Consider the following 22,588-nt stretch of genomic DNA (forward strand, 5'->3'; position numbering starts at 1 on the left):
GTATGATCTCCTAAGCTCTTCTGATGTTGACGATGATAATGATGATTCAATGGATCTTACTCTTGGGTCTGACGCATCAATCTTCGAAATCCCTGCTCAACCTCCACCGAAAGATCCTGCTCAACCTCCACCAAAAGATCCTGTCATGGCAAAAGCTGCTAAGGCAATCTCTCAAAGGAAGATTCAAGCACAGAAAAAGGACAATAAAGCTATCCAACCAAAGCTTAACCAATCTAACATTCCTCAACCTGATTCTCAAACAGACAAGTGTAAGAAAGGGGTCAGGCCCCCTCCTCCTATCATTACTGCGGTTGATACTGATTTTACAGTACTCTGCCACACTTTAAAAAATGGATTATGTAGCATCGCGTCCAAGATATTGGACTCCATGCCCATCCTTGATATACTTGCCTGCTCATCTCGTCGAAGATCTTGGACTCCATGCTCATCGCTAAACTTCTCACTTCTTTTCTTGAGCATGGAGTCCAAAAGCAAGCAGACCTCCCTTGGTTTTAAAGTTCATCGTGATAGAACATCGTATATACTTCGCTTATCTAATCTAACTTGAACTAACTTAACCTAACCTAACCTAACCTAAACCTAACCATACCTAACCTAACCTAACCTAACCTAACCTAACCTAACCTAACCTAAGCAATGCACAATTTTTTTCGAGGACACCTTTTTTCGCCTTTACTTCACAAAAATTGTCCTAATACATTTTTGGACCCTTTGCTCGTGTATTGTCAGAGAATACCTGCATACCACAATTTTGGACGCTATGCTCACTTCGATTTTTCGAAAAAATCATCCCTCGTTAAAGTGAGCATGGAGTCCAAGATCTTGGACGTGATGAGCAACCGAACATATAAAGCTGAGCATGGAGTCCAATATCATGGACGCGATGCCACATTACCAAAAAATGTAGATAAATCTAAATGGTGTTGCACGGCCTTACCTCAGGGCTCATTTAAAATTAATGCATCTGATGACTCTACGAACGATACTATCATAAGATTGTTCAAGGATTGCAAAATCTATTGCAATACTTACGAAAATAAGAATAATAGGCCTATTCGAGTAATGTTCAAAGGCCTAAATCACTCCACTGATCCTGATGATGTTATCTCTGACCTAAAGAGTGAGGGTTTTAAACCCATTCCTGTTATCAACATTGTCCAAAAGAAACGTATCGTCACTAAAACTTCTAAAGAAAAATCGGATAAAAGTTCCCCTAAAATATTCCAGAAAATTTTAAAAAATCCGATAAGATGCCTGAAAATATCCCTGACAATTCTAATACCAACAATAATCCTAACGCTAACTTACCAGCTATCTCTAATAGCGAATCCAATAACGTGTCACAAACCTTGCCCCAAGATGAACAACCTCAATCAGATCCAAATACCAATAGAGATCAAAATCCAGTAAACCAGGATCATAATACTCAAACTGAAGGTATAGTCCATGGTATGTCACCTGCCTCGCAATCTCAATCTCATATCGTTGATAATGATGAACAAATCAAAATTGAAATTATACCTTTTAACTTGTTTGCAGTTTCTTTTGAACACTCTGATGATATCGAAAAAAATTTTAATATTAAACTTGTTGCTAATATGAAAATAATAGTTGAGCCGGTACGCCCTAACCCTAGGGACTTACCTGTTCAATGCCATCGTTGTCAGAGCTACAATCACACAGCCTCATTTTGTAATTACATACCTAGATGTGTTCGTTGTGCATAGGAGCACGAAACAGTTAATTGTGACCTACCCAGGTATATTTCGAATCCTAAATGTGCCAACTGTGGTTTGGACCACCCTGCCAGCTATAGAGGTTGTGAAATTGCTAAAGAAATTGCCCAAGAACGAAAGGAGAGAATAAATAGATTAAAAGAATGCTTCTCCGTTCAAAATAAACGAGAAAAACGTACGGCAATTCCACCTGCTAAAAACTCACTCAAAAAAAGGCTTATCATTCAGTGACTCTATTAAAAATATCAACAAAAATTCAAATTTTACTCCTATTGACAATAGCAAAAATCAAAATATATCAATCTCAAATCAAAAATCTAACTATCAAGAATCTGACAATGCTCAAACCTTAAATTCCATTCTAGATGCAATCAATAGCCTTTCTGCTAGAATTACAAAATTAGAAAATACACAATTTCCCCACCTCAAGTGTGGTCCAAATCGCAGCTGGAATCGTTGAGATGTCTGCCACTCTCAAAATTGCTGCTTTCAACTGCAATGGAGTCTTAAATCGTATTACAGAGATTGATAGATATGTCAATGATCATAATCTTGATATCATGATGCTCACTGAAACTCATCTGGCTTCAGGACTGCATTATTATGGTAAACCTAAAAATTATATCTTTTATAGGGTTGATCACCCCGAAGATAATGCGAGGGGTGGTGTTGGCCTCCTAGTTAAAAAATCAATTCAACATTTTTATGATCCCAGGATCAATGTTTCTACTGATGCAATCCAGTCCGTGGGGATTGGAATTAAAACTAATCTTGGTGAAATCTATGTAGCCTCAGTATATTTAACACCAAATAGTAAAGAGTTCAACTTTGATTCCATTATAAACTTCTTCTCATCCCTCCCAAAACGTCATATCTTGGGCGGTGATTTTAACTGCAAATCAGTTCGGTTGCAGAAAGTCATCCCCTAGGGGTACTATCCTCCAGAGAGTCCTGCATGAAGTCGAGGGATCAACCCGTACAGATGGTTTTCCAACCTATTATCCTTCTGATCCAATTAAACAACCGGATATCCCAGACTTTTGGATTATTAAAAATATTTCGAGAAATTATTGTGCAGTTGGTTCTGACCTCGAAATAAACTCAGACCATATCCCCATTAAAATTCAAATATTCCAAAAAAATTATTCTCAAACCTAAAAATCAAATCACAAATTCCAAGACAGATTGGAATCTATTTCGTGATATACTCAACTCATCAATTCTAAGACATGAAATCACTAATATGGATGAGCTGGAATATGAAGCGGAGGCTTTCGCTAATTTGATAAGGTCGGCTGCCTCAGAATCAACACCAGTCGTTTCATATAATGATCAAGCGCCCCCACTCCCACCTGAAATCCGGGAGCTCATAAAAGAAAGACACAGAGCTAGAGCCAAATGGATCAAATCCCGATTTTATAAAGACAAAACTTATTATAACAAAGTCAATCACATTACAACCCACAAAATTTCAGAATTTCGTTATGAAAATACAAGAAAATTCTTAGAAACTTTAACACCCACCCACCATACAGATTAGGTACTTCCTTTGGAAAGTCACAAAATATTTGAAAAGAGGTGATACTTTCAACTAACCCTTGCAATGACCAGATCTATCCTGGACTAAAATCAATCAGGAAACGGCGAACGAACTTTGTCGTCACCTTGAAGAAGTTTTTAAACCGGATAGGTAAGTCTGTCCCCTCAGAATTCAACCCGGATCAGGAAATTTTAAAAACCAAACTTAAAGAAGAGGTTGAAATTTCGGCGATAAGACATTCAGAAGTAGCCGACATTATCAAATACAAAATCAAAATCCATAAATCTCCCGGTCTTGATTTAGTCTTTGGTCAAATGTTAAAGGAACTTCCTTCTCTTGCTCACAAAAAATTGGCAGGTATGTATAATGCAGCTCTGAAACTCAGACATGTTCCCCTTGCCTTGAAAAAAGCGGACGTGATTTGTATTCATAAAAAAACAAACCTCGCCATCTTGCTTCATTTTATAGACCCATTTCACTTCTGGCGATTATAGGGAAGGTATTTGAACGATTATATCTTAAGCGCCTGCTCCTGATAGTAGAAGAAATGAGAGTAATCCCGCCTCACCAGTTCGGCTTCTGCAGGAAGCACTCTACTGTTGAACAAATTCATAAATTCATTAACTTTATCAACAAAACTATGGAAGGGGGGCTAGTGTGCGCGGCAGCCTTTCTTGATATTCAAGCTGCCTTCGATAAGGTTTGGATTGAGGGGTTGGCTCTTAAGATATATCGGAGTCTACCCTATTATCACCATGAATTACTAAGAAACTACTTTTTCATCATTTAGAGTTAAATAAGAGGATGCGGTATCGGAGTTTACGCCAATCTTGGCCTCAGTTCCCCAAGTTCGGTACTCGGCCCACTCCTCTTTCTAATATACCTTCCTGATTTTCCTAAATTACGTAGAACCAAAAAGGGTAAATTTGCGGATGATACAGCTCTCGGAACATTTGGCTCAACTGCCCAAGAAGCCAATAAAAACCTCCAATCTAGCCTGAATAAAACATCAAAATATTGTTCAAAATCGAAAATTAAGCTGAATGGCGGGAAGTCACAGCATACCATATTTTCCCTTAATAGAGACCCCATCACATCCGTGAAGCTTGATGGCGAGGATATTCCTCAAAAGAAATCTGCTAATTACCTTGGTGTTTTGCTTGACAGGCGCTTGACCTTCAGGCGGCACATCATGCCTAAGAAGCAACAGATAATTAACAAATGTAAAAAATTGTGGTGGCTGCTCGGACCTAAAAGTGGTCTCACAACATATATCAAATTACTTCTACATAAAGTTGTGCTCAAACCGGTATGGACTTATGCTTGTCCTTTATGGGGATGTGCGAAAAAAACTAACATCAATGAGATTCAAACCGCTGATAACTTAATCCTTAGGGGTCTCTCGGGAGTGAGATGGGATGACTATATCTCTAATGAGATGGTCCGTCATCTTTTTGGAGTTCCTACTGTTAAGGACACTATTCAACAATACTCGTTGAGGTATGCCATGAGGCTGAGCCGTCACCCCAACGAGGAAGCTGCTAATCTATTCTTCAAATACAAAACCGGACCGAGACGCCTCAATCGGAAACATCCATTTGATTGCGTCTCGAGCGAGGTAATTAAATTAACGTGTGAATGAATCACCTCCGCTCCGGTCCAGGCCCAATTAATTTCGCCTCATACTTTATTCATTTCAGCTAGTGATGTTGACGCGGGGGTTGAACTAGTAAGAGAACCTTGACATTCGCCACGACACTGCGATCGCTTTGCTTAGTGCTTCATTGAGCTTATCTGTTCTGTGGGAACATTGAACTTATAATTTCTAAACAAACCGCGTATAAGTGGTTGCAGTACCGGGGGTGACTAGGCGTCGGGTTTGCTGCGCCTGGAAATGGCCTCTTGATGGGTTAATTATCCGTGTCATCATTATAAGTTGTAGGGCCGTGGACCAGTTAAACAAAAATTTTCACCTGACCCTCTTCTTACCTCATTGCCTTATCTTCCAACATTTCTCCTAATACGTTAATCAATTTCTAAGACATTTTTAAGCTCCATACACCGTCTCTGTTTATTACTTAATTTTTCATTTGATTCGATTTACATACATATAACTGCAGTTAAAAGACACTTTTCTTTCATTCTCAACGTTAGCGCACCAACAACTCCTGTGCCCCCGTTGTCTTTACTCTCTTTAAATAATCATGTAAATAATCAACCTGCAGCTTGTAAGAATTTAAAAAAACTGTAAAACAGTAAGCCCTAACATCTAGTGTCTTATATCAGGTATAGGTAAGCTTAAGCTTATGGTAAATAATAAAAAGACTTTCGGTCTTTATAATATTTCTATTCCATATTTATCTTATTATAATTACTATGTATATACAGGGTTATTCAAAAGTTACGCACCACTGGCCATAACTTTAGTTCTAATTATGATATCGATTTGCGGTTTGTGGCGTCCTTCCTCATATCGAAGGGGAAACTTTTTGAGGTACTTTTCAGTTCTTCACCCCCCCAGGGGGAGGGGGGACGGGGGGCAACTCAAAAATTTCAAATGGCAACCCCCATCATGTGATACATCGTTAGAAAGAGCATGAAAAAAGAAAATTTTTGGCGCAAACCGGAAGTCAATCCGACCCCCCTGTCAAAAGTTAGGGGGGTCCAAAGGTTATTTAGGGGGTCCGTACCTTCATTTTTTAGAGTAGCTTCGGCGGCTCTTGGACATACCGTTTCTCTTTTCAAAGAGTCCTCGAATACTCCAAGTCTGATACCGAAGTCTTCATATTGCCCCCGGGCCACCACAGTCCCCCCGTAGGGGGGGATGGGCCTGTTACAATGAAACATTGCATTAAAATGCGAAAAGTCACAGAAGAGCTTCAAACTTAGCATCAAATCCGAGTGGAACTTCTTGCCAATGTTAACACAAACGCAACCTGCGACTTTAAAGTGAGTTTTCAAAATTCTTAGCCCCCTGCCCTCCCTCATTTTTGGTTGCAGAGCGGGTAAAAACCGGGAGATTCACTACAAATAATGCCCGAAACTAATGTTCAACTTGAGGAGGACCCTTGAAACCTTGCGATCAGTCGGAGCATTGAAATACAAGGACTGCCACCCCATTAAAGTACGGAAACATCCAAAACACCCCCGCTGCCCCCCTCATTTTTCGTTGCGGAGCGGGTAAAAACCGGGAAAATCGCCAGAAATGATGCCCTGGCTCTTACCAGCTCTGCAACGAAAAAAGAGGGGGGCAGCGGGGATTTTATGGATGTTTCCGTCCTTAAAGTGGGCGGCAGTTCCTGTGTTGCAGTTCTCCGACTGAGCGCAACGTTTCAAGGGTTCTCGTCAAGTTCTACAGTGGTTTCGGTCACCGTTTCTGGCGATTTTCCCGGTTTTTACCCGCTCCGCAACGAAAAATGAGGGGGGCAGCGGGGGTGTTTTGGATGTTTCCGTACTTTAATGGGGTGGCAGTCCTTGTATTTCAATGCTCCGACTGATCGCAACGTTTCAAGGGTCCTCCTCAAGTTGAACATTAGTTTCGGGCATTATTTGTAGTGAATCTCCCGGTTTTTACCCGCTCTGCAACCAAAAATGAGGGAGGGCAGGGGGCTAAGAATTTTGAAAACTCACTTTAAAGTCGCAGGTTGCGTATGTGTTAACATTGGCAAGAAGTTCCACTCGGATTTGATGCTAAGTTTGAAGCTCTTCTGTGACTTTTCGCATTTTAATGCAATGTTTCATTGTAACAGGCCCATCCCCCCCTACGGGGGGACTGTGGTGGCCCGGGGGCAATATGAAGACTTCGGTATCAGACTTGGAGTATTCGAGGACTCTTTGAAAAGAGAAACGGTATGTCCAAGAGCCGCCGAAGCTACTCTAAAAAATGAAGGTACGGACCCCCTAAATAACCTTTGGACCCCCCTAACTTTTGACAGGGGGGTCAGATTGACTTCCGGTTTGCGCCAAAAATTTTCTTTTTTCATGCTCTTTCTAACGATGTATCACATGATGGGGGTTGCCATTTGAAATTTTTGAGTTGCCCCCCGTCCCCCCTCCCCCTGGGGGGGTGAAGAACTGAAAAGTACCTCAAAAAGTTTCCCCTTCGATATGAGGAAGGACGCTACAAACCGCAAATCGATGTCATAATTAGAACTAAAGTTATGGCCAGTGGTGCGTAACTTTTGAATAACTCTGTATAGTGCCCCACTGTATTATACTTTTCCTCCTACCCCTATCTAGGGGACATAACATTTTAATAGCACTAGCATTAAGTCTTAGCCTTAAGTCTAGTTATAATCATATTGTAAATATTCCAATTTCTGTATAAGTAGGTGAATAAGTTTAAAATAAAAAAAAAAAAAAAAAAAAAAAAAAAAAAAAAAAACTTTTACCCCGTGCGTACTCTTACCCCCACCTACCCTATATTGTAGAAGATTTGAAAGTTGAAAGGGTACGTGGACGAGATAATTCAGAGGCTGATGAGATGCGTTGAAATTGACAGCTGTGGACAATCAATCCATGGCCTCCGCAAATTGTTGAATATCAAATCAGCGGAGAACCATGATCTTTGAATGAGATAGCCACTAGATACATACACAAACTGATAAGGTAGATTGCTCTCTGAAACGGCAGCTAAGCATTGATCATCTTGGAAACTTTTGAATCTGACACTTTGACGAGAGTAGCATTCAAACTGCCGCTTAGCAGCATGATGGGATTAGCGAATGTGACTCATTGTCGGTACAGATTCCTTCGATTCAGGGTTCACTTATATATGTACCTGTAGACCAGGATCAGACCATTCACATCTTAATTTCAAAGAATTGCATACGAACCGAAAGAAAAGCATCATGATAACAAAGCCCTTGAATGGGCAATCAGTCGTGCGTTAGACCAGCTCTTCAACCCTTATTAGAATAGACTGATTTTCATGAGCAGTACAAAACGCTTAATGTGGCCAGTGCTGGTGCTTTCAGAGGCCAAGTTTAAAACTAACATTGAATCACGTTCAGTAACCGGAGAATAAAGAAACATATCATTCCCATAGTCACAAATCAATTAAATACACTGTCGCGTGCTCAACATTGACTCAATTGAATTTGCGCTTGTGAAAACCAGCGGACAACTCAATGAATCACAATCTAAGGACAGGGCTCTGGAAGTAAATGCTTTTCAGTGAGCGTATGGTGTGAGTATAGTGTTTGATAACTTAGCTGTGAGAAAGGGATATTCCTTTGCTATAAATCACACGAGGACAGTATAAATGAAATAATAAAGCATACGTTTCATAGACAGATGTTTGGTTACGGCTTCACCATTAACTTTTCACCGGAGAATAGGTAAAACACGCACTTCCGAAAAATTTCACTGAGAATTCATGATAGAATACAGGTACATGATACTGATGACGATAATTAATAGAAAACAAAGGTTAAATTAAGGTTCAATTACTTATGAAATTCACTTCCTATTCAATCGTATGAATGCTTAGCAACAGTAGGTCCAGCTGTTTTCTCAAAGACGATTTGGGTCCGGTAAAAGCCAACGCACTACACCTCTAGAATGGCTGACCAGTGTTAGAGACCCGTAATGTTTTGAAGTTGATACATTTTAGGTTTACTTGGGCTCACACAGCAGGCTGCCATCTAAACCCTTGTCAGACGCTGCCCACATTTTGCCGAATATTGTTGAATAAAGTGATAGCAATGAAAAGATTGCATAATAATCGCACCTCCAAAGGTTTTCTTTACTCAAAAAATAGGAACTTTGAAAGCAAACCTCCAAAAAATGAAAGTTTACATACGTTGAAATTTTCACATGTATGTACTTAATCCTTATGGGCAAGACGCAGTAGTAATGGAGATTGAGGTTAGCTATACTTGGGCTCCCACCCCCCTCCCGCCTTCAAAAACCGGCCCATGCGCGTTACGCACGTTTGCTATCTCGCGGCCATTCTAGAGGTGTAGTTCGTTGGTAAAAGCTTGGACTGTGATCAAAATTGACTATATCACATGTGGAAACATATGAACTACTGAGAAAGTGAACTAGTAACTTTAAAACGAGTACTTAAAAGGATTGTTGACAATTGACTCTGCACACCTGATAACAAAACAACGAATGCCCGCCATGATTGCGGATGCGTTCTCTAGCGGATGCATTAGAAATAACTTATGAAAGTAGCCGCTAAACTTTGATTTGACGCCCATTTTCGTGATTATTATTCATAATAAATTCCTAAATTGTTCTTTTAATGACGCTGAACGAGTTTCTCTCACCTGGAGGCTATTTTTTTTTTTTGGAAGAGGGTAGTCACGAGGGCAACAATAAGATAGTTTTTGTAGGCAGTACAAGATTCCTGTGCGGGACACAGGAATTTCTTGCGGGGGGCACGAAGCTTCCGTGTGGCGGGCACGAGAAAATCTCTGTTACGCACTCCAAACTCGTCGTTTGTGCGGCGCAAAATTTATTACAACGTCGATTTGCAAACATCACTTTTCAAGTGCTCAACACGAGATTCTCGTGCAAAACCCCTGATTTTTACTTCCTCGCTCCCCTAGGGTAGAGAGGAAGTATTGTCATCCTCCAAGGAAAAAAAAAAAAGTTGAAATTTCATCATTTCTAGACGTTTTCAGTTCCCAGGAGTCAAAATAACCATACTTGAAAAAATGTTTGTCCGTCCGTCCGATGTCCCCCAAATCTGTGTACAGCGATATCTCAGAATCTATCTGTTCGATTTCATTCAAAATTCTCACAGAACACCATATCTATGGTCTCCTTATGCACGTCAAACGATTTTGAGGTACGCTAAAATTTAGGGGGGGGGGGGGGCTACGCTAAATTGTCCGTTTTTAGCAAAATCACACGGAAAGCTCATTTTGAAAGACTGTAAATTGCCGCCCGACCGCACCCTTGCCCTTTGCAACCGCTCCTTTTTCCTCGTATATCCGCATTTTTGATTCCTTACATCCCCGTTTGTGAGCAGTTACCATGCTAGGCTAGATTTCTAGCACACGCGAGTGAGATGGCGCCAGGTTTCACCCGTGACGTCGAGAGCATGCCGCTTCAGCACCGCATGGCTGTACCAGACTGAGGACTTCGGTGAGTGCTTAGAGTGCTTATTTTTCATATTTTTAAAGTGCATTTTCTCTCTGTCATGTAGATTTATCCCCATTTTCTCTCTTTATGGACTGGCCGCTTTGAGTTCGGCGGGTTCCATCCATGCGCTATCTATGATAGGCCGGAGCTCGTCGTTCCGAGGTTGCCAGATCGCTTCGCCCTACTCTTCTTTCCTCTGTCCTATTCCTCTCTCTATTCTATTGCTCCCCTATCTATTGGAGACCGCAACAAACAAACACATTACATGGAACAACAGTAATCAATTTCTTCATTTCGCATGATGTTGACTGGTGCATTACGGCTGTTGGCATAGTGGCAATTTGTTTACGTTCTTCTTAATCAATTGTAAATCGGAAAATTTTCAAATTTCTCCTTTGAAACTCTTCCAAAATGTTATAAAATGACTTATTACGAACTAAATTTTTAATTCACCCTTTCTATTGAACCTTTGTGATACTTTCGGTGGTTTCACTCCTTGTAGTGAGAAACAAGATTCCCCGAATCTCAGAGCCTGATCCTTGGTTTACCCAACTTCCTAATGGATCATTTTAGCTATCGATATGTTCTTCGACTGTGAATGGTGTATAATCTTTTCCAGACAGTATTAGTAGCTTGCGAATCAGATTTTCAATCTATTATCCTCCGCATTTTGCTGCGGAATAGAGATACCTTAGCTATCGGAGTGCTGCCGAGAACCTGATCACAACAGCACTCGTAAGGTGTTCTGTTTCAGGCCATCCCAAAACCTTGCTCCGATAGAGAACCTGAAATCAGAACCTTGGATCAGAATTGGACCGCGTTAAACAGAAAAGAACCAAGCCACATCAGCTATTGCCAAATTTAACTATGGGCAATTTAATTTTTTACATGAAAATGGTTCTGCGGAGTTTCGTGCAAATTGCAGTGAAAATTGTGCATGGTTTGAAGCAAAGTCCTTAAAAATTTCAAAGGAATCTGCACAAACGTTCTCTTGTAAAAAAATTGTATTACCCAGTTAATTTTGGCAATATAGCTGCTGGCTCTTGGCTCCTCTCTGTTAAACTCGGTCCAATTATTCCTAACGCTGGATTCACAGATTTTGTTTATTTTGATCAAGGCTCATTCTGTGTCACCATGAGCACGAGTAATTCAGGTGCGTTTTGCGATTTTCATGATGCAATCACTAATAGAGCAGAGATTTATCATTAAATTTTGTTTTGAAGTCGGTAAACCTTGTATTAAAACTTTTGGTATGCTAAGTAAAATTTACCAAGATCATTGTATGAGTTGTTCTCAGTATTTTTGTGGTTTAAACGGTTCAAAACTGGTCAGGGGAGTCCGTCAAAGATGAGGAGCACGGGAATCTACCATCAACAGCACTTGACATTTGCCACGTGGAAAAAGTGGGGGCAAAAGTGCTCGAAAATGGTCGTTTCGAGCTTGCTGAACAGTGTGATATTTCTAAAGGATCTGTACATACAATTTTGATAGAATATTTGCACATGCATCGAGTTTCAGCCAAACTTGTCCCGAGACTGCGGTCCGTTGAACAAAAATCTAACCGAGTGTAAATTTTCCTTTTGCTTCTTAAACGTTCTAACAATGATCCTAAATTTTTGGATATGATAATTTCCGGTGACAAAACTTGGGTGTGCGGCTACGATATGGAGACAAAACTCCGACAACCATCCGTGTGGTTTGAAAAAGGTAGTGCAAGACTGAAAAAAGAGCAACAAGTATGGTCAAACGTGCGAAAACAGCAGAACACCCATGAGGTTGCCATACTTCAAACCATGTACCAACAAAGCTAATTAAGATGTTTAAAATTTGTGAATGTAGCGTTCGTAAGTATTTTCAGCTATCAAGAAAGTCTAAGGAAACTTAATTTGGACGCATAATGGGTTAGATATCACTAAAATCCGGTTTCTTACCTAACAGACCTCGTATTTTAATGAAAAAGAACGGGAAAATGCCATTGCGGGAGACACCTGGGCCCATTTGACCACCTCGGTAGTCTACATAAGACGGTTATTTGTGTGCGATGGACCCATGAAGGGGCGATACATATTGAGTGGAAGCCACAAAATCAAGTAAACATAGAACCTTACTGTTAAAGAAATGTATACGGTGCAGAAATCCTACTAGCAGAGCCCCGATGGCCGTGTATCTCTTTTGAAGTCAACGACGCAACTTACACCTAATTTGGAACATACCTTGGTGATAAGTGAGGTGGGAGTAGGTTCAAGAAAACCAAAAGGGGTTGTGAGGGCACGGAGCGCAGGCGCAGGGCACTGCAAGGAATCGTAATTAGATGTGTACGCGTTGGTGATGTGATTTTTACCGGGAATATATTTTCTCGGCAAAACTGAGAGGGAACAACAATTACCTAAGAGGTTCTTGCAGGGTCACGTTCTTCGGACTTTCATCCCTCCGCCCCCTCCCCAGCCACTTCTCCCCTTCACCACCGCCAAGCAGTAACTTATTCGATGTAAAACGGTGTCCGAATCTAATTATGCTCTAATCGCCTCCTTCCCCTTACTCCTTCCTCCTAAAGAGAACCTCGTAACTTCAATCGGCATCCCTGAGATGGTCGGCGGATTTTCCTCAGTGCGAGCGCGTTCCTGACCCTCCTTCTGGATAGAAAAACGTAACTCTCCGATGAGTCCTATGTAGATCCGCGGTTTTTGATTAGCATAAGAAAATTCTTGGTCCCTCGAGCTGGATGAAAAAGCGTGACTCCGTTAGGAGCTCGATTGAGATCCGCGGTTTTTGCCCATCACGATAGTCCTTGTCCCTTGACTCCTGAGTTGCTAGGCTCCCTCATTTTAAGTTTCCCTCCCTCCCCTTACAATCTCCTCGCTCAAGACGAGACTTGTCGAAATCTTGCCGTAACCCCATGGCCCGTTGCTACTTGCTTCCCTCTGCTCTCATGTTGCGCGTCCTTATTGTTCGAGGCCTTGATTTGCCTCTGGTTCATGTTTGCCTTAAACTCCCTCCACCGGCTCCTCCTTCAATGCAGGACAACTACTGTCCTCCGAAAAAATTCGAGCCTCGTTTACAAACCACATATCTTGATGTGTCAAAATGTTTTCCCCTGTTCTAATAGTAATATTTCAGTAAAATTTACGTGACTGAAAATTCAGAGGGAAAAGAATAAATGGGCCTGTTGCACCAATTTTTTTATTGCTTTAATCGAAAGAACTAAGGCTGTTGATGTCACAGGAATTTTCCCGGAGTTTTTTGATCACCGGAAACCCCCAAAAAATCAACTTGAAAACGCCTCAGAATTTGGATTTCCAAAACGGTCGTTTCGGGTCCGCCATACTTGTGACGTGAAATGATATGACAGACCTGGTTTCTTCATCACTTACAATGTATTTTCCCGTAAGGAAATGGCAGCCGCTTTTCAAATGCAAATATCGAGTCAATCGATAATTTTTTGATCAAAATGGAAGTCAGAAATGGATTCCTCGTACGTTTAAATGGTTTAAACCTTCATTAGATAAATAAGAACCGACGGCATAAACCCTATTTTTAAGGAAGACTGTAGTCAATGGGCGATTGTTTACATCTGCTTAGTGATAACAGACATGGACATCAGCTTAATATTTGGCCATTTTCATGAGTTTTTAATTTTTTGTCACTATTTGAAGGTAAGTTTATTTTGTAAATCAATTGTTTAGTGCCTTAGGATCATTTTAAAAGCTGAAAAGGTATACTTTGTTACTATTAATTCAGAACACACTCCGGCATTCCAACGCTCAAACCTGGATGTAGCGAGTCAGTTGTTATTTCATACTATTTCACCCTTTATTGCTTCACTGAAGACACCAAAATGATAGTATCAATCATTGATGATGAAAAAAACTTACCTTTGACAACTGATGAGATGAGGAGACTGGTATGTTTTAGCTGGAGGCAAGGAAAGTAGACGTAGGATCCTTCTTCAGTTACCAGACTTTATCGATAAATTTTTCTGTATAGTGTTACACTTAAAACACACAGGATTTTAAAATAACATAAGTTTATAAAACGTGGGAACGTTCTGAATGATATTGAGATGTTTGTTAAAGAGTTAAGAATGATTTACACGCATTGAGAGAACATCCATGGTTTGAGCGTTGGACTGCCGGACTGTGTTCTGAATTAATAGTAACAAAGTATACCTTTTCAGCTTTTAAAATGATCCTAAGGCACTAAACAATTGATTTACAAAATAAACTTACCTTCAAATAGTGACGAAAAAGTAAAAACTCATGAAAATGGCCAAATATTGAGCTAATGTCCATGTCTGTTATCACTAAGCAGATGTAAACAATCGCCCATTGATTACAGTCTTCCTTAAAAATAGGGTTTATCCCGTCGGTTCTTATTTATCTAATGAGGGTTTAAACCATTTAAACGTTCGAGGAATCCATTTCTGACTTCCATTTTGATCAAAAAATTATCGATTGACTCGATATTTGCATTTGAAAAGCGGCTGCCATTTCCTTACGGGAAAATACATTGTAAGTGATGAAGAAACCAGGTCTGTCATATCATTTCACGTCACAAGCACAGAATCCACCAATCACAAGTATGGCAGTTGAAAAACGACCGTTTTGAATGGGTCGGTTCCAAAAACATTTTTTTTTTGAGTTTGAGAGGTCATTTCAAGGTTTTTTAGTAGCGCCATCGTTTTTTTCGTGAAATTTGCCATATGAATCAGGCATCAATTTGCAAATCCCCGCACCTTGCAACAGGCCCAAGGCCCATTAACATGAGGGGATAGGTATTGGGGTTACCCTATCAGCAATTAAAAGCTAAAAATTACGTAGAGGAAATATCAGAGACATGTGAACAACTGTGGTTTTTATTTTATTATATTTCATGTGCAAGATGGAAATGGAAACAAGAATCGAGATTTTTTAGTATTGAACTTTGCTCTGGTGAAGGAAAAAAGGGGGCACACTACTGCGTGATAAATGTTTAAGAGCACCTCTGTGATTTTCCTTATAATTTCAAATACATTTAAACGTGTTATATCCAAAATCTCAGCTCGAATTCCAGTCCCTCGTTGAAAATCGATATATATCCGTCATCAAACGTCAGCATATTATGGTAGAAAGAGGCTAAATGTACGTATGCTGCAGATTTTAACATATCAGTTTCACATCGGTAAGTAGGTCAGTAAAGAAGGATGACCACTTAATCGTCGCAGAATTGAACCTTTTGATCTGTGGGTGCTCAAGTGATGTGGTGGCCCTGAAAAGGGCCGTTTTAAATGGTGATGAGAGACAGGATGGATGGCGTCTGGAGCGAGCGAAGACTGGAGCAGCGTGGCTGGCGCGACTGGACTTGACTGACTTGAGGACTGAGCGCGAGTGCCGTAGGTGGCTGGGGGCGCTGATCCTATACCCTCGGGGTGCGACCGTGTCGGCCAATCACGGGCGAGCGCGGGATGCGCCGCGCTGGAGAGGCGGTGATTGGCCGCCACAGTACTCCCCTACGGCTGAGACGAAGTCTCTAAGAATTTGGTGAATTTTGGTATGAGCTTTCTTTATTGTTTGACCAAGTCCGGGAAGCGGAAGTGCACTTTCCTCCCTGATCGAGTCCTGTGTTCCGGGGCTTTGGTCTCCGCTTCGTTGGGTGTTGGGGGCGGGACCGCAGCTGGGGCATGAGTGGTTTTGGGATGTGCGAGCTGTACAGAGGCTGGTTCTTCGGGTAGGATGTAGGCCGGTTTAAGGCGGTCGATGCTGATGATGACTTGCCTGCCTTTTATCAGAAGTTTGTATACTTTGTCGGTACGCTCTATGATTTTGTATGGCCCAGTGTAGGGGGGCTGCAGAGATTTACGGCTTGTGTCGTCCCTGAGGAAGGCGTGGGAGCATGTCTTCAGGTCCTTGAATATGAACGTGTTTGCTGTGCCGTGGCGAGAGGCGGGGTTAGGCCGAAGATTTGCCATCTGGGTGCGCAGTTTGCTGACGTATTCTGCGGGGTTGTCTTGAGTTGGGTTTGCGACCAGTAGTTCCCCTGGGAGGCGTAGAGGTTCGCCGTAAGTCAGCTCTGCGGGTGTTGCTTGGGCGTCTTCTCTAAAGACAGATCTCATGCCTAGAAGTACGAGTGGGAGAGCTTCTAGCCATGTGGAGTTTGGGTGGCACATGATGGCGCTCTTGAGGTGTCTGTGCATCCGTTCAACCATTCCGTTTGCTGCGGGGTGGTATGGAGTTGACCGGATGTGGTTGATTCCTAGCTGTTTCTCCAAGGCTCGGAAGAGATGAGATTCAAATTGTCGGCCTTGATCACTGGTAAGCTGGGAAGGTGAACCGAATCTTGAAATCCAGCAGTTTAGGAGGGCTGTTGCGACTTCTTCGGCTGTGATACCCTCTAGGGGTTGTGCTTCTGGCCAGCGGGTGTAGCGGTCGATGGCCGTGAGGCAATACTTGTAGTTTTGCGCCAGAGGAAGAGGTCCGATCAAGTCGATGTGGATGTGCTGGAATCGGTTGGATGGAGTGTTGATGGTGCCTAGAGGTGAGTGTACGTGCCGGGAGACTTTGGCTCGTTGACACTCTTGACAGGCTTGGGTCCATCTCCGACAGTCAATATGCATTTTTGGTCAGACGTAGCGATCGGAGATGAGTCTCTGTGTTGCTCTGGTGCCGGGGTGGCTCAGGTTGTGAAGTTGTTTGAAGATCCTTTGTCTCAGTGGAAATGGGACGTAGGGTCTTTTTTGCGTTGTAGAGTCGCAGTAGATTTTGATGTCTGTTCCTGGGACGGGAATGAGCGTGAGTTTGATTGAAAGTTTGTCGTCCTTCAAGAGTTCTGGTAGCTCTGGGTCGTCTTTCTGTGCTGCGGCAAGTGTGTTGAAGTCGATCTGGTTTGTGGAAGTGATCGCTTCGATTCTAGAAAATGCGTCAGCGACGACGTTGGCGGAGCCTGGTATGTACTGAATGTCCGTTGTGAACTGGGATATGAATGAAAGTTGGTTCATTTGGACGGGCGGCAGGTTTCCATGTTTCTTGTCGAAGACGTAGGTTAGTGGCTTATGATCTGTGTAGATCGTGAAGTCCTGACCTTCAACTGCCGGTCTGAAATGGCGGATTGCTTCGCACACGCCCAGGAGTTCTCTGTGCGGCGTGGGCCATTCCTGTTGCTGTGGATTGAGCTTTTTCGAGAAGAAGCCGAGAGGTTGCCACTTGTTGTCGACGAGTTGCTGTAGACAGGCTCCAATCGATGCTTTCGAAGCGTCTGAGAAGAGGCCTATGCTTAGGGGTGCGTCGGCGCTTGGGTGCGCGAGGAGTGTGGCATCTCCGAGGCTCTGTTTGCAGGCTTCAAAGGCGTCCAGAAGGGAAGGCGTCCAGTGAATCGGTTGATTCCCTTTTATGCCAATGAGAGCTTTCGTGTAGGGGTGCTTGCTAGTAGGCAGCATCTGGCAGGAAAAGACGATAGAAGTTCATCATGCCCAGGAATCTTCGTAGACCATGTGCATCTGCTGGAGGTGGGTATTCCATCAGTGCTTTTATGCGGTCTGGGAGTGGTCTGATGCCTTGGGCGGATACTTCGTAACCGAGGAACTCAAGGGAGTCGGCGAAAAAGATGCTCTTCTTGATGTTGATGATGATGCCGTATTTTGCTAATCTCTGAAAAATTAGGCGTAGATGCTTCTTGTGTTCCTTCTTGTCTTTTGAGGCGACCAGGATGTCGTCTAGATATGGGAAGCAGAAGTCTAGGCCTTGTAGGACTTCGTCGATGAACCGTTGAAAAGTTTGTCCTGCGTTGCGCAGTCCGAAACTCATGGAGAGCAATTCGAATAGTCCAAAAGGAGTGATAATGGCTGTTTTGGGTACGTCTGCTGGGTTGACGGGGATCTGGGTGTATGCTTTGACCAGATCTATTTTTGAGAAGATCTTACAGCCTTTGAGGTTGACTGCAAAGTCGTGGAGATGGCGAATGGGATATTTGTCGGGTATGGTGCGTGCGTTGAGTGCCCGATAGTCGCCGCAAGGGCGCCATTCGTCATCTTTCTTGGGTGCCATGTGAAGGGGTGAAGACCAGGCGCTTTCGGATCTTTTGATGGTCCCTTCGTTGAGCATTGCCTCGAACTCAGCTTTAGCGATTCGGTATAGCTTGGGTCGGAGGCGGCGAGGGCGGGATGAGACTGGGGGTCCCTCTGTTGTGCGGATGAAGTGTCGTGTTGCGTGAGGAACCTTGTCTGGTTTTGGGCTGCCTGGCGGGCGGGTCAATTCTGGGAATTCTGCTAGGATGCTGCAGTTGGTGGCCGAGATTTCTTTGACGCTAGGTTGGTTGCTGGTTGCTTGGCTTCCTTGGGCTGAGAGTGAAGTAACCCCGTCCACGAGCTTCATCTTGTGGCAATCCGGGAGTAGGTCCAGCTAGAAAGTCCGCGCCAATGATGGGGACGTCGACGTCGGCGATGATGAACCGCCAGGAAAATGCGCGTCGTAGGCCGAGGTTTAATTTCATGGGCAGGAACCCATAGGTTTTGATGAATGATTCGTTCGCTGCTTTTAGTTCATAGTTTGTTGGTTTGAAATGGCCTGGTAATAGACGTCTAGGGAAACAGCATAAGTCAGACCCTGTGTCTATTAGGAAGCTGTTGTTGCTGTCCTTGTCTTTAATGAAGAGGCGGTTGGACCGTGTGGGGCAGCCAGCAGCCGCTACTATTGGCTGCCGTTGTCGTTTGTTGAGCTAAGGTATTTGCATGGTTGATGGCACTTGCGAGCCTCTTTTCCGAAATTCTCATGATAGAAACAGTATCCTTTCTCGGATTTGAACGGCTTGGGTGAACTATAACGTGAGCGAGATTTGGAGCGGGAACGGCTTCTGCTTCTGTCAATATTCCTTTCTAGGTTCTTGACTTTAACGTGTAAGAGGTCAAATTTATGGCTGAGAGCTGTTAGCATTTCTTTGATGTCGGTTAAAGGGTCAGCAGGTTTGGAGATTAGGTGAACTGAAGGAGGAGGATTGGTTTGATTTGTGGCGGAAGTGGAATGAACGGAATGAGGGATGGTTTCCGCAATTCGGTCTGCCACATCGGCTATCTCGGTCAGCGTGTTGTTGCTGGGTTGGGCTTGCAATATGCCTTGCACGTAGGCGGGTAGCCTACTTAACCATAGTGGTTTCATGATATTGTCAGCAATAGGTGTGCTGCCTGCAACAGTTTTGAGTCTGCGTAGGAATTGGGAGGGTTTCAAATCGCCAATTTCCTCTTCTTCGAGTAGTTTCTTGAGGCGTGAATTTTCGCTTAGTGAGAAGCGGTTGATTATCTCATTTTTTAGAGTGGTGTAAGGAATGTTTACACTTGGTCCAGCTCGAATTAAATAATTTATTTCGACCAGCCATGAACCTTCGCTTTGACTGATAACGGTACGATATTTGTCAATTTCAGCGTTTATGCTGAAATCAGCAAAAATGGCTTCGATTTGAATAAACCATAGGTCCGGCATTTCGGGGCGGAATGAAGGCGATTTAATTTTTCGCTTCATGATTTGTTTGTTGGCTGAGGTGGAGAGGTTTTGTTGCTCTTCTAGCTTGCGTTTAGCGTCCTTGATGAATTCAAATTCTTGGCGGAGGAGTGTTAGATTTTCCTCGAGTAATTTACAGCGAGAAGAGGACTGAACTTGTAGAGCTTCGGCATTGGCCAGGTATTGTTTTACCTTTGCTGGGTCTTGCATGTCTTCATCGCTCAGAGTTGGGATGCTCATGATTGACTCCAAAAGGTGTGACGGGATGAGTAGAAAGGATGACTTGAATCAATAGTAAGCGCAGTCGGAGCGTAGTTCAAACGTCGGGAGTCACCACTGTGGGTGCTCAAGTGATGTGGTGGCCCTGAAAAGGGCCGTTTTAAATGGTGATGAGAGACAGGATGGATGGCGTCTGGAGCGAGCGAAGACTGGAGCAGCGTGGCTGGCGCGACTGGACTTGACTGACTTGAGGACTGAGCGCGAGTGCCGTAGGTGGCCGGGGGCGCTGATCTTATACCCTCGGGGTGCGACCGTGTCGGCCAATCACGGGCGAGCACGGGATGCGCCGCGCTGGAGAGACGGTGATTGGCCGCCACAGATCCATCCCACTAGCCGCTTGGAATCTACCGAGGGCGCTTCAAAGTATAGTTTCGTTCCGAATAATTTGTGACGATAAATTCTTCTTCCTCTTATGCTGGCCTACTTACCATTAGTAAGCTGATATGTTAGAATTCTTCCTTTCATTCTAAGCTGACATTTACTGCCGAAAAGAAATCCTTATGAATCAATAAAGAAAATGATGCTTCTTTAAAGAACACAAGATGCTTTTTTAAAAAGAAAATCTACTCGGATCAAGCAGAAGCCCGCTTTCATTCGGCTATTTTATACTTCATTCAAAATAAAATCTTCTTGATGGCATACTCAAGAATATTTCCTCCGAAATTAAGTCACTTTTTTCTGTAATGAAATTCAAAAACTATGCTAAACGTTATCACATACGGATGCTAGGACTTAGTGAGTTTTTGGATTAACACTCTCTTTTTGTGCCGTAGTATCTTGATTTATTTCGCGAGGAAAGCTCCGTACTCTTAGAGGATGTCTGTCATGCTTAATTGCTTAATATGCTTGAGCGCCTTCAATTTCGTATGATACTGTGCAACACCTCTGTTGTGAAATAGTTGCTTGAGGCGCCGTGGCACGCTGCGGCGAAGCGGTCGGCCGGCCAGCGCGGAAAGCACATTGGTGCCTGCAAACCGAAAGGGATACTTCAAGCATTGCGCAGTGCGTGAATTATCGCCCTCTAGGTTTGTCGCCCCGCCGGTCGCGTTTCGCGCTCTCAGCACGCCGCTCCGCTCTGTGTTAGGCTCTAATATTTAAATTCGCGGAGTCAGCGTTTATTAACTCACGATTTTGAAAATTGTGCACATTCTGCATGGTTTAAATTCTCATTAAGATTGATGAGAGAAAAATATGTATTAAAGGTAAATATAATGTGTGTTTTGTAATTATTAAGGTGGTTCCGTGTCAAATTAAATGATTTCCAAAGCACTTTACTTTTGTCTTTTATCATTAGTATTTTCACTGTGCTGCTGCGTGGTGCACGCGTAACCAAACTCTCAAAATTGCCTGCTCGTTTTCCTCCTAGTCCTGGTTAGAGTCTCTTTAAACTGAGAGTAAAGAACATGCTAATCCATTTCTGATTGGTTCCCGTATTTTAGGCCTTCACAGTGTCACAAAGGGGAATAAAGGTTACATTTTCACCAATTGCAGATTGTACACTTGAATGGATCGGGACATTGAGGGGTACGGCAAGGAGCAAATGGAATGAGAGAGGGAACGGAGATAGGAATTAGGGAATGGGTTGATCAAAGATTACAGAAAATGTCCGATTTGTGTAATCTTTATTCCTGTTTGTGAAATCTATCCAGCTGTAAACCCAGGGCGGCTGTCCCTCTGCTAGGTGTCTCAACTCTCTTTATAAAGGAACTCTAGTCCTGGTCTGATTTGCAGAGCCCGGTGTGTATAAGGGGAAAGAGTTACAGAGCATAACGTCTGCTGAAGTCAGCCGGTGAAGTGGCTTAAATGTTGCTGCCCAGAAATCGAGCCCTGTCCTCCTCCCAAGTCCCCCTTCCCGAAATCCGAGCCGTGGCCGGAAGGCGAAACGAAAACTTTGGCCGGAGCGTGAGATGTGAAATCTCGCAAGAGACTCCAAGATGAGCTCGTTCGATGTCACCACTCACCACTTCCTTGCGGCTCCGCACTAGCGCCCGGCCCGGCCCAACTTTCTACTTACCCTGATTAATCTTTTAACTAGAATAAGATCGTGGAGCGGCGGCGCTCCTATCAATATACATATTAACTTTGATATACACTCGGTGCAACTGCCCAACAACTGTCTCTTTTTCCGCAATGCATCGCATCAGGGGCATGGCCTCCAAATGGATCTGTTTCAAACTTGGGCCTTGGAGTGAAATCAAAAGTTCATCGCGCGCACGGAAAGTGGAGTCACAAGTGGACCGAGTCAATCAGAAAGGAACCAACCCACATTGAATTGAAACTGAGGAGAAGAGGTTTGAAGTTGTATTCCTGCATAAGGCTCGATGTAGAAAACAAACTTTAACCACTTTTTTCACAGACTAATTTCTCTTTTTCGACTCTCAGTTTTTGGTAGGAGAAAATATACTGCTAATGCAACTCAAAGACACTCTTAACTCAATTTTTTCGAAAATGTGGGT

At 43.0% G+C, this 22,588-nt stretch overlaps 1 protein-coding gene across 1 annotated transcript; it reads right to left on the reverse strand.

The window, feature by feature from the left end:
* Positions 1 to 19,049: 19,049 nt before the first annotated feature.
* On the reverse strand, positions 19,050 to 20,093 carry LOC109041729 (uncharacterized). Its single transcript, XM_019058149.2, has one exon. The coding sequence runs from the start codon at positions 20,091 to 20,093 to the stop codon at positions 19,050 to 19,052; it is 1,044 nt and encodes a 347-aa protein (XP_018913694.1).
* Between the last annotated feature and the right edge of the window lie 2,495 nt (positions 20,094 to 22,588).

Source organism: Bemisia tabaci, chromosome 2 (assembly GCF_918797505.1).
Source record: "Bemisia tabaci chromosome 2, PGI_BMITA_v3".
Lineage (NCBI taxonomy): Eukaryota > Metazoa > Arthropoda > Insecta > Hemiptera > Aleyrodidae > Bemisia > Bemisia tabaci.